Genomic DNA, 13,466 nt, shown 5'->3' on the forward strand with positions numbered 1-13,466 from the left:
CTACTTGAAGTCACGTAGCTGCTGCCATGGGTGAAAGTCCTCTTTTCCATTCCACTCCCTCCGCCGTGGGCTGTTTTGTGCCCAGTGCCGCTCCCTCCTTCTGTGAGAGACAAGCACACAATGAGACTTTCTGTGGCCAGAAGAGATGAGGACAAGAGCAAAAGAAGCTGCAGGATGAGGCACCAGGCACTCACAGCTGGTGTTATACTCTGTTACAGAGCCAGGGCTGCGGCTGAGGAGGTGTCTTTGGAACCATGTACAGTAGTTGGAAGGAGTTATCAGTGGTGGGGAAGCCAGCCAGCCAGAACCTCTTCTCTTTCTCCGGGCTCTGACAATCCAGCTGCCACGGCAAGAAGAGTGCTCAGATCATCTTCACTTTCTATCCTGGTTTCAGCAAGTCTCTTATCAATCAATTGCACGCTGGTTCCAAGAGCACACAAGATTCACCCAGAATGGTAAAGAGAGGAATAACTGATCCTTTATGTGCCCCGAGGGGATTCATCTTGAGGGAAGGCAGGTTTTGCTGCTGCTGCGCTCCCTAAGGCTGTGTCTACATGTACAGCACTGCAGCAGTGCAGCTGTGCCGAGACAGCGCATGTTTTGAAGAGGCTTTATGTTTTGAAGAGCTCTCCCATTGGCATAGAAACCCCATCTCTGCGAGCGGCAGAAGGTGTGTTGGTAGGAGAAGCTCTTCTGCCAACGTAGTAATGTGCCCACGAGCACTTATATCAGTATAACTGATGTCGCTCAGAGGGGTGGAAGTGTCACCGTCCTGAGCGATGTAAGTTTTGCTGACATGGGCTGTAGTGTAGACATTTTTCTGCTGGCGGAAGAGAAGCTGGGGGAGATAAAGGAGCCCTGCCCGTGGCAGCTGCTGTGGAGATGAGCTAAATCAGCACACCCCATAGCCACTCTGTCTTTGTCCCATTCGCAGCCAGTGGCACCCTTTTTGGTTTTCTTTTTTGGGTGTCCTTGGTTTCCTATGGGCCTAACATTTCTCAGCCTCATCCCTAGGAGCCACTCCTTCTCTGGAATCCCGCACCCTGGCATAATCCCTGCATAGATCTGGCTCTAGGAGCCTTCACAGATCATCCCTTGCTAATTTCTTTCCCACTCAAATGGGCCCCCAAACCCTCTTGATGATTAGAATAGACAGAAGCACTTCTCTATTCTAATCATCAAGAAGCACTTTTTCTGGGAGGCGGGGGTTCTCAGACCTGCACAGTGCTTCTCTGAGGCTGAAGCACTGATACATGAGGACTTGTGAAAACCGCACCAACACACATAAATTTCACGCATATGCACACACACAGACACCGCTGAGAAAGGACAGCACAATGTAAAATGTCTACTTACTTGGTGGTAAGGACGTCAGTCTTGTGGTTACTGACTCTGTAATAACTGGGGAAAGAAAACAGTGAGGTTATGGCTCTGAAATCTAGCCAAGCAAGGTGCAAGTTTTATTTCATGTCTATGGAATAATGGGACTTGAATAAAGAAAAATCTTCTAAGACCATAGAGCCAAATGGTGGTAGCACACACTCTGTTTGTAGGCTTTGCTCTGGTGCTTGTCATTGTAGTAGCTGAATTCCTCACAGACATTAATCAACTTGGCCTCACAACAATACCTTGTGAAAAAGGGAAGGATTATTATGTTAATTTTACAGATATAGCACTGAAACATCTAAGCCTCATGTCACATAAAATGTCTGTGGCAGAATCAGCACTCAGGTCTCCAGAGTTCCATGCTAGTGCCTTAACCACAAGGCTATCTCTGTGATGAATTATAAAGGGCCCTCTAAATGCTCTTGTAATGCTGACAGACCCTGGTCGTCATCAGCCAGGATCAAACCTGGGACCTTAACGCATGACCCTCTACTGCATGGGCTAAAAGACCCTTTTCTCTTAACCAAGGCTGTAGCCAACTCATCAATCTCTAGCTGGTCTCACTGCTGCTAGAGGGGGACAGAGTGCCACACCAAGCACGCATGGGTTACGTACTTCCCATGGTTGAGGAAGTGCAGCCCGAGCTTCAGAGACTTCCCAGTTGATACCCTAGACAAGCCCTCACTTGGAATGCTGCTAGACCCCGGTCGTTGTTGGCTGAGATCAAACCTGGGATTTCTGAAGCTTAACATACTAGTCTCTACTGCAGGGGTAGTCAACTATTTTTTTTCAAGGTCCAACATTTCTTGGACAAGGTATAGTCAAGGTCCCGAGAAAATAATGAAAAAATAACAACAATAATGATAATAATAAGTAAATAAAAAGATTTATGGATGTGTTCAAAAGCATCTGGAGGCCCAGATTTGGCCGTGATCTACCCCATCTCTACTGCCAGGGGCGGCTCTAGGCATTTTGCCACCCCAAGTACAGCAGGCAGGCTGCCTTCAGCGGCTTGCCTGTGGGAGGTCCGCTGAAGCGTGGGGCCAGCGGACCCTCCGCAAGCAAGCTGCGGAAGGCAGCCTGCCTGCTGCCCTCACGGCGACCGACAGCACGCCCCCCGCGGCTTGCTGCCCCAGGCACGTGCTTGGCGTGCTGGGGCCTGGAGCCGCCCCTGTCTACTGCATAAGCTAAAAGAGACCTCTCTTTTAGCCAAGGGTGTGGCAGACTCAAAAATCTCTAGCTGGTCTAGCTGCCACTAGAGGGGGCAGAGAGCCACACCAAGCAGGCATGGGTTACAGTCCAGAATGTACGATGTGGCCTCTGAGAATTTCATGCTGTTCCATATTGTGGGAAGAATCAGGCTTTGAGATCTGAGATAGCTGCACAATTCAATTCTGGATCCAGGTTTGGATTCTAACTCCCTCTAAAGTTCAGGGTGTTCGGACCTGGGTTTTGTGGTTGGGGTCCCTCTCTGACGATGAGATTTTGTTTTAAAAGCTTTTCTTACGTCTTTCGGTGACTTCTGTTCCATCCCGTTTGGTTTTCTTTGTTACTGAGTCCATACCATCACTGCCTATGGGGAAAGCACAGAGACCTCATTGAAAGAGACACTGTTTTGTAGTCATTCAATATCAGCACTAGGACATGCTGTAGGTCAGCGGTTGGCAACTTGCAGAAGTGGTATGCCAAGTCTTTATTTATTCACTCTAATTTGTGTGCCGGTAATACATTTTAATGTTTTTAGAAGGTCTCTTTCTATAAGTCTATAATATATAACTAAACTATTGCTGTATGTAAAGTAAATAAGATTTTTAAGATGTTTAAGAAAAATTTAAAATTAAATTAAAATGCAGAGCCTCCTGGACCGGTGGCCAGGACCCAGGCAGTGTGAGTGCCACTGAAAATTAGCTCGCATGCGGCCTTCGGCACACGTGTCATAGGTTGCCTATCCCGCTGCAGGTAGAGGCCTGGTCATGCTATCAGCTGGCTGAGACCCCCAAACGTATCCAAGTGGGTAATGAAGCAGTGATGATGGCTTGTTCAGACACTCAAAGGACCTTAGTGCAGACCACCCCATCTAGTTGTTGGAAGGGTTAGAGCCTGAGTGGGGGTCTTTCCTTTTTTCAAATCTGTTTCTTTTGTCATTATCTGTGCCACTCAGTGCTCAAGGACTTGCTGGGGGACTTTATTTGATGCGCTCACTCACCCCCTCTACCAGCCTACATCTTTGCCAGCTGAAGATTTTGCAGCCCATAATATTTAAAAGCCAGCATAATTCATTTTTTTCAGTCTTCTCACTTGTCACTCAACGTCTCCATGGAAAGGGGAACATCTGGAGATATTAGGTTTTTGTTAACTGCTCTATGGACCATGTACAATCTGGATCCACACTGTATAATATAGATCCACCCTGTACAGTTCATCCTATGTACAATGTAGATCCATCCACATGACCCTACAGAAATCCAGCCTCTGTCCATCACATGCATGGCTCTGTGGATACACGGTGTAGATCCAGTAATGTAGCCCATGCAGGATCCTATATAGAAGCACAGGGTATGTCTATATAAGCTATATCTATCCAAAGCCAGGCAGCATTGCAAGTATGTCCACCAAACTGATGCCCATACAGCGCCGTGGCTCTCTAGATGTGCCTGTGTGGTCCCTGTGAATGCGTCCCATGTGTCTTGGCATCCAGTGGAAATTAATGGCATGAATTATTAAAAAGGAAGTTTAGTGGTATCTACAATTGCATGGCCTAAGGGTGAAAGAGTGGGGTTATTTTCTTCCTGCCCTATAGACAGTCTTTCAGTGTGTGAAGTGCCAGGGGCATCTAATGGCTGGTCACTTTAGCCACAGAGAGATCATCACAGTCAGAGGGCATTCCAACTGGTCCCCGCTCTTTCCCCCCGTTTAACAATGCCATGTGAGTATTACTGGCTTGCTTGGCATCATCCTCCCTCTGAAACAGTAGGAGCCTACGGTGTTCCAGAAAGCTCAGGGCTGACTCCATGAGCCATCCTGGGCAGTTCACACACAACAAGCCCTGACGTTCCAGGAGGATGCCGGGAAGGCACACTGAGAAGGATAGAATGATAAAGCCAACAACAGAGATGCAAGTGAACTGGCTTGAAACATAGCGAGAGTTTAGATCTGGATCAAATCCAAATCTCATGACTTTAACATATCTCTGTAATTGCTTATCTCCAGCCCTGTCTCTGAGGTAAGCTTAAATCAGGGGTTCTCAAACTGGGGGTCAGAACCCCTCAGGGGGTTGTGAGGTTAGTACATGGGTGGTAGTGAGCTGTCAGTCTTCACCCCAAACTCTGCTTTGCCTCCAGCATTTATAATGGTGTTAAATATATATAAAAAAGTGTTTTTAATTTATAAGAGGGGTTGCATTCAGAGGCTTGCTGCGTGAAAGGGGTTGCCAGTACACAAGTTTGAGAGCCACTGGCTTAAATCAAAACACAAGATCCAAACCCCAGCCCCACATATCTGCTCTGAGCAGGGTTAAAAACACAGGCAGCTGCAGAAGTTTTGTCTACTCTACTGATTCCGCCCTTGTTACCGCTGGAACTCATTGCCAAATAGCTTAAGTGCAGAGACAGCTGTATTCATTACTGAAATACCACCCCAACTTAATGCCTTGTATCCTTCTCTAGTCAAAAATATAATCCCAGGCAGCCATAGTACTATCTGCCGAGGTTTCATAACACACCAGTACTATCAAGAATACTGCAGCTGGTAGGAAAACAAACATCAGCAGGAGAAAAATCCCCCTGTGAACAAGAACAATGCAGCTATTCAGTCCCCGTCTTACTCAGAAGAGGTTCCACTGCATCTGAAGAGCAGTATCAAATGCTAGAAATGAAATTTTAACCTGTGAAAAGTATGGGAGCCAAATCTGCAGGTGAACTCTCCCCACTGCTGCCAGGGACTCCATCTTATCTGAAGACTTGGATGTATAGAAAGCACCATATTTAAGGGCTGATTCTGCAGAAGATTCAGGCAAAATTCGACACCAAGTTCACAGGTGTTTGGTTTGAGCGAGAGCTCAGGATGAGGCCCTCAAGCACAGATGTGGTTCGCTTTACAGTATATGGGTTGGATTCTTCAGTGCCTTGCACATGGTGTCTTTACTTCCACCTTTGAAAAGCGAGGGTGAAACCCACCACCTCGACGGGAGAGCATGTTATCCTCACTTTGCACACATGTAAATGATGCCACTGTGCGAAAGGCAGTGGAGAATCAGACACAATACCTGAAGGGAGAAGGTGCTGTAATGTCACTGACAAATTTCACCTTTCCCATTTGATATAGCTTGTCTTTAAATAACTCCTGCGTAGGAAAACAGACAGGATGGGTTTAGAAAGGAAAATATCGATCAATCACTCTGATTAGAAACAGGGTAGTTATTCCTCTACCTTATACTTTATGTAATTGTTCGGAACAGATCTTACGAATGGCCTTACACAGCTCAATTTAAATGATAGCATGTTCATGGAGAATATTCCCTCTTTCAATCATCAGTTAACCTGGGCCAGATTTTTAAAGCTGTTTAGGCACATACACCTCTACCCCGATATAACGCGACCTGATATAACACGAATTCGGATATAATGCGGTAAAGCAGTGCTCCAGGGGGGTGGGGCTGCGCACTCCGGTGGATCAAAGCAAGTTCAATATAATGCAGTTTCACCTATAACGCAGTAAGATTTTTTGGCTCCCGAGGACAGCGTTATATCAAGGTAAAGGTGTACCTCCCATTGAAATCCCCTTGTCTTCTTCTTTGTTCCTACAAATAAACCAACAACCAAACCATTGGCCTGATCCTGTCAATTGCAGTGGGCACACAACCCTTAGCAATTTCACTGGGAGTCACATGAGGCCAGTACCTCGCAGCATCAGGCCTCTTGTGTATCGTGGCTAGAGAAAGCTCTGGGGGATTTTGGTTTCTACAAGCCCCTATGACGTTAGTTTCAGTTTAGGGTTTGGTGAAATAATTTTCCTCTATCGTCTAATTTAAACTATTTTGTCTCCAATGGAAATTTAATTTTGAAACAAGATATTTTTCACATGAAATGGAAATTTGTGCTACCAAATAAATAAAGATTCAGGCTGAGATTTCCAGCTGCCTGGGGAATTGGAAATCACCTATGTGGCTATGAATGGCTCAGCCTCTGGTTCTGGATCTAGCAGGGGTAGAGTGGAGGGGAATTAAAGGCAGTTCACATTTTCTCATAAAGAAATGGATCTGGAATCTCAGAAGTTTGGCATTCTGTTCTAGAACCCAGGACATTCATTTTAGCACGTGCATACCTGTACTGACGTGAGCCGTTCCACCACCACACTCAAGTCGTTACACAACAACTACATCCACTCCACACAACGACTCACCACTCCAACTGAAATCACCAGGAGTTGAGACTTCAATGGGCTGACTCACATAAGTAAAATTACTCCCGTTAAGTTTAGTGGGATTGGGGCCTACATTTGGAAAAAAAGACTTCTTCCTTCTGCAGGGTGTGACTTACACCTCTCTGCACCAGGGAAGCCCTTGACCATTCACCATGAGGAGAGGCTGGTGTCTCCACCGTCCTCCTTCCTTTGAATTTCCACCAACATTTGCGGGTAGCTTTAAATGTCACTGCACTCAGCCCAGTGGGTGGAAGCTGTGGATATGCTCATTGAGCTCACTTCCTGGCTCGGCCAGCTTTCTGGCCAGCACCACTGACTTTTGCAGACTGTTGTCCCTGGCTTTGCAACATCTTAGCCTTTTCCACCACCCGTAAGCTGCCCCAGAGTCTAACAATGGCAGAAAACAACATAAACATGGGGTAAGTTAGCCACCCCTCTTCTCAAGAATTGGGAACATGCTGCTTTAACACTGTACAGGTAAAATAAGGAGAACACATTAAAATATATCCTTGCAGATAACTCATAAATTCCTAATACTAGCTTTGACTGCAGGAGCATTTTGCTTCATATACCAGGTTTATCCCCCACATAGTGGCACTAACATAATTACCAGCCCTTTCTCCAGCACAGCTACAGAACTTGACCTTCAGGTGCTGCCAGGGCTGTCTTCCTGCACCAACTCATTCTGTCTGGATTCACATAAATATAGCTACGGGCGATGTATGAGACAAAATGGAATAGCTCTGTTAAATCAGAGAAACCATCTGCAGCTATCTCTGAGCTACAAGAAGAGACCTGTAAAACATCATAGTTCTCACGCAATGGCCCTGAGGATGCTTTAGCTTACGGTGGGGACTGAACTGGCCCCTAGCAGCCCCAGGGATCTGGCAAGTGAAGAAGAGACATGGGACTGGGAGTTCTCTCACTGGCTCTGTCATTGACTCACAGTATGAGCCCCATGCAAGACATTTCACCTCCGTGCATCTGTAAAAAGGGGGGTGTTGATAGTTGCCCATTTTTGTAAAATGCGTTGACATCAATGTATGGGTCCCATCATGTGAGCGGCTGAGTGCTCTCTGAGAGGCAACCCCTCAGCTCAATTTGATTTCAGTGGGAACTGAGGGTGGTCTACACACCTAAGGGTATGTCTACATGGTAAAGAAAAACCCACAGCACTGAACCGCAGTCAGTTGACCTAGGCTCAGGCTGTGGGGTTAAAAGTAACAGTGTAGACATTCCTGCTCAGGATGGAGACACACTCCGAAACCCAGGGATCGGGGAGGGTTTCAGATAGGGTGACCAGATGTCCCGATTTTTGGGTCTTTTTCTTATATAGGCTCCTATTACCCCCCACCCTCTGTCCCGATTTTTAACATTTGCTGTCTGGTCACCCTAGTTTCAGAGCCTGGGCTCTAGGCTAAGCAGGAACATCTACACTGCTATTTCCAGCCCCACAGCCTGAGTCCCGGCATGCCAACTCAATTGACCTGGGCTCTGAGACTTGGTGCCACAGGTTTTTCTTTGCAGTGTAGATATAACCTTAGTGTGCAAATTATTATTATAATGGTTGAGCCACACTTGGTGTCCATGCAAATATATTGCAGATAATCACTCTCTCACGCTTTCTCTCTGATATTTTATATACAGTTTTATAAGCTATTTAACTGGTCTTTGTATGTGATGTACACTCATCAACGTCGGAAAAGTTCCACGGCAGCTGGCCCTTATGCTTACTTTACAGTTCAAATGATAAAGCACCTAGGTATGTCCAACCAATCTCAGGTGCCTTGATTAGATGGATATTCCAATCCTTCTGCTTATTTTAGGAACTAGATGTTACTTGCACGCAACATTAACAATCATTGTCCCATACTTCTTGTCAACAGGGGAACATCTTAAGTTATTTTATATTTATGTAAGCATATTGTAATGGAAACAATTTAAAATAGCCATGGATGTTGCACATTCTGTTAATTCCTACACTGATCATTTCTGTTCTCACATCAGATATTATTGCATTCTCACGTCAGGTGGATGAAAACCATCTCATAAACTCAGAGGCGTCAAGGTCAGAAGGGACCATTATGATCTTCTAGTCTGACCTCCTGCACAACACAGGCCACAGAATCTCACCCGCCCACTCCTGTAACAAATCCCTGACCTATGTCTGAGTTACTGAAGTCCTCAACTTGTGGTTTAAAGACTTCAAGGTGCAGAGAATCCTCCAGCAAGTGACCCATGCCCCACGCTGCAAGGGAAAGTTGAATACCCCCAGGGCCTCTGCCAATCTGCCCTGGAGGAAAATTCCTTCCCAACCCCAAATATGGCGATCAACTAAACCCTGAGCATGTGGGCAAGACTCACCAGCCAGACATCCAGGAAAGAATTCTATGTAGTAACTCAGATCCCACTCCATCTAACATCTCATCACAGGCCAGAATTAGGCTATCCCATCATACCATCCCTTCCATAAACTTATCAAGCTCAGTCTTGAAGCCAGATATGTCTTTTGCCTCCACTGGTCCCTGTTGAAGGCTATTCCAGAACTTCACTCCTTTGATGGTTGGAAACCTTTGTCTAATTTCAAGTCTAAACTTCCTGATGGCCAGTTTATATCCATTTGTTCTTGTGTCCACATTGGTACTGAGCTTAAATAATTCCTCTCCCTCCCTGGTATTTATCCCTCTGATATATTTATAGAGAGCAATCATATCTCCCTTCAGTCTTCTATTGGTTAGGCTAAACAAGCCAAGCTCTTTGAGTTTCCTTTCATAAAACAGGTTTTCCGTTCCTTGGATTATCCTAGTATCCCTTCTCTGTACCTGTTCCAGTTCGAATTCATCCTTCTTAAACATGGTTGACCATAACTGCGCATAGTATTCCAGATGAGGTCTCACTAGTGCCTTGTATAATGGTACTAACACCTCCTTATCTCTACTGGAAATACCTTGTCTGATGCATCCCAAGACCACATTAGCTTTTTTCACAGCCATATCACATTGGTGGTTCATAGTCATCCTGTGATCAACCAATATTCCAAGGTCCTTCTCCTCCTCTGTTACTTCCAAGTGATGCATCCCCAGTTCATAACCGAAATTCTTGTTATTAATCCCTAAATGCATGACCTTGCACTTTTCACTGTTAAATTTCACCCTATTACTATCCTTTTAGCCCCACCTGTACTTCTTCTGCAATAATACACTCTCATCGAATGGTGAGATTAATGTTTAATGGAGCCAAAAACCTTTGATCCTATTCTATGTGAAGAATTTCACAGAACTCACTGATTGTGGATAAAACAGGTTATGTAAACAACACTGAGGATTTCATTTAGAAACAAATGCCACTCCTTCCCTGATGTCTAACATGCTTCAAGGTGTTTCCTTACTGCGAGTCAAACCTTTTCAGGTTTCACTGTCCTTGGATTACTATCAGAACAAAACAGCAATATACTTACCTTGACCCAACAGTCTAGGAATCTGACTATCCTATTCCGCTTTAAAAGCCATTCAATTTCAGTTGATTGTCAAGTCATTTTTTATCTCAATGGTTCCAGAATCTGAGGCAGTATTTGTGTGTGGTCTGCAAACAGCTGGTTAGTCTAAGTGGGAAAAGGATCATGAACTCTTGCCTTAGCTAATGGCATCCATTTGGCGGAAGCATAATCCACTGCATGGTGTGTATTATACTTCCCTGTCTGTGCCTGATTCGCAGATAATGTGAGTATGCTGCTCAGGCTTTGGTGAATAAAATAAATATACCAGCCTATATACTATGATATCACTCAATTAAGTGAAATGCAGGTCAAATTCTGCTCTCAGTCAGACCAGCATGAATCTAGAATAACTTTATTGACTTCAGCAAAGTTATTCTGCATTTACAGAAGTGCAAGATCAGAATCAGACCCTATCTGTGTTCTGTTTGCTTGTTGTACAGATTAATTTAATTGTTGATAATAATGGTGAATCGGGGGAAGGGCACGACCAAGATTTAGATATGTTGTAAGGGTCAGATTCCTCACTAACACCCAGCAGCCGCCTTGTTGAAGTCAATGTGTGTTGTTTCTGATGGCAGAATTTGGGGCACTGCCTGGATTTTCTTTGCAGTGCATAATATGTCCACCTAACCTCCTTGGTGGTCTAGTGGTTAGGATTTGGTACTTTCACTACCATAACCTCGCTTCAATTCCCAATCAGGGGAAAAATGACTTTAAACCAAAACCCCTTCAGTTATTCTTCACTTACAATGTAAACAAAACCTGCATTGCTCAAAGAAAAAGAGCAAGAACATTTTGTTCTGCACAAGTCACTCATTCCTATTGTAAAGAGGGAGTTAAAAATTCCTATGCAATAATATTTTGCACTCTCCAGCAGTGAATCTCAAAGTGGGTAATTGCTATAATCACCATCTTATAGATGAAGAAACTGAGACACAGAAAGGTGAAATGACTTGCCACTGAGCATCAGTTTCAGACACAGGAAGCGAACACAGGACTCCTGACTCACAGTACTAGGCTCTAATCAGTAGATCATGCAGTGCAAAGGATTAAAAGTGATTGGTAAACAAACATTTGCTGATTTTCACTGAGCTAACTTTAAAAAGTGCGATATAATTCTTGGCCTTGTAATCTTAAATGCAAACAAATGTATCCAAAAGTTCACGCTAAATGACTCACTACTGATAAATAACTCTGCTTTTCTGGAACTGCTTTATTTAAAACAAAGTTGGAGTCTCCCAGCACAAAACACCACTTTAAAGTAGCACCTGTTGCTGTCTGAACTGCAGATCAATGCAACTGGTGCCTTAGTATACCCTGAACCAGATTCTGCATCCAGCACTAGAGTATATAGCCTATCGTAATCCTCTGATGCATTTCAAGTATACTCATTTTTTAAATCAATCACAAAGCTCCTTGCATTTTGCAGTATTCTTCCAGATCCTAACACAGACCATCAGTCTATGCACCATCCTATTTGGATAATGATTTCACAATTAGTATTCAAAGAAAAATATCTATGTCTTGGTTTATATTTCCCACTTCTCAGCACATCAACCATTTTCACTTAGCATCCATTTAAAAAGCAACCCTCTCTTGCAAATTTATAAACCAAAGTAACCCAGAACATAAAGATTTGATAGTCTTTTTACATTGTATGTCCCATAGTAGAATGTACATTTCCTATATTTTACTTGAGAATACAGGATTTTCCCCTGTAGGAATACAGGCTTCCCCCTAGAAAAAAAACAGGACACTTTATTTCTTCTTCTTTATGTTACTTACCTACAGTTCTTCAATTAAAGACTGGAAATCCCTCTTTCTCCTCAACCGTTTCCTTTCTATCAAAATTGGCCACCTACTCTTTATACCACATCCCTACAAAGGTGTGTTGAGTCTGAGTGATCCTCCAGGAATGTTCACTTCTTCTCGTAGTTAATGTATTCTATCCCGCTCCCCCTTGTCCTTTCCCATTTCTTCGCTTCCAAACAAGTCCTGACAAAGGTGTATCCCTGGTTTCCTGCCTTGCTCCACCCTTCTAATTATCTGCCACTCAGCAAAAAAAAAAAAGCCTGCCTCCAGGAATCAAACTTTACTGAAGGCAAGAAAGCTTCTACCTACCTGCTTAGATAGATTAACCATTTAGATACATGAGGAACAAAGGCTGATGTCAGAGGAAATGTCCTATTATGGCTTTGCTTTCTCATACATGATCTACACATTTTAGGTGTGAATTTCATCTGCATTAGCTTTTTCTTACAGAAGGTTTATAGAGTTCTAGCTGGCATCTTTGCATGGGTAACTGAGGCCAAATGTTATGCAACTTGTGTGCAATGGGCCAGATTCACAGCTTGTGGGTAAGTGGCATAGCTCCAGTGAAATCATGGCCCCATACTGTTTTTAAGCCGCTATCAATATTTATCTAGTATTCAGGAGGCAGTTCTGATAATAGATAAGATACACCAAAATGCATGAGGACAAACATCTCCGCCAGGTTCCACTTATGCAACCCAGCTGAGTGAGAGATTGGCACTGGTGCAATCAGTAGAAGAACGCAACCCAGCATCTTTAGTTTTCCATTGACTTTAATGAAATTGCACAAGTGTAATGGAGAGGAGATTGGGGTCCATTATCTTTGGTTCCTTACAGTAAATTTTCTGCAGTGCGTAGGATAGTGGTTGGGACACAGTGCTTCCCAGCCACCCCAAAAGCTAGCTCATCTGCCTTTTGGCTGCAGAGAGCTGGGTGGAAATCTTTTTGGAGCTCATCAAGGCAGCTCCTAGATCATTCAGAATGGTCACTGCAGAGTATTACAAAGCACTCATACTATCCCATGAGAAGCATGGCCAGTGCACAGGCCTGATAAACTGCATACAGTAATTAAATTTATTTAGGAGCCATAAGGCCTAATTCTTTGGGTCTGGCCAAACCACACTTAGCACAGGACCTGATGGGGGAAGGTACCTTACAGCCATCTGGTTCATTGCTCACTTTTATTGTCGAGCTGACATTGACCCTGTTTCTTCGAACTTCTCATTCAGTGTCAGTCTCCAGCACACGTTACAGCAGTGTGCTCTAACCAAGTTCTGCTGCCCAGGGCGAGAGGGCCCAGCATACAGCTGGTTATTCCAGGGTTATGACTCCAAGGGCTTCCCCAGCCCCA

At 44.3% G+C, this 13,466-nt stretch overlaps 1 protein-coding gene across 1 annotated transcript in view; it reads right to left on the reverse strand.

Annotated features, from left to right (window-relative positions):
- The window catches only part of COL17A1 (collagen type XVII alpha 1 chain), a 65,465-nt gene extending 53,266 nt beyond the window's left edge, over window positions 1–12,199 (reverse strand). The window contains exons 1-4 of the mRNA XM_030571033.1: window positions 12,089–12,199; window positions 2,894–2,959; window positions 1,357–1,401; window positions 5–100 (exon numbers count right to left, since the gene is read on the reverse strand). Of these exons, the coding sequence (XP_030426893.1) occupies window positions 5–100; window positions 1,357–1,401; window positions 2,894–2,948 (196 nt within the window). The 5' untranslated portion in view covers window positions 2,949–2,959; window positions 12,089–12,199. The remainder of the gene's footprint in view (window positions 1–4; window positions 101–1,356; window positions 1,402–2,893; window positions 2,960–12,088) is intronic.
- Between the last annotated feature and the right edge of the window lie 1,267 nt (window positions 12,200–13,466).

The sequence above is a fragment of the Gopherus evgoodei genome, chromosome 7, assembly GCF_007399415.2.
Source record: "Gopherus evgoodei ecotype Sinaloan lineage chromosome 7, rGopEvg1_v1.p, whole genome shotgun sequence".
Taxonomy (NCBI): domain Eukaryota; kingdom Metazoa; phylum Chordata; order Testudines; family Testudinidae; genus Gopherus; species Gopherus evgoodei.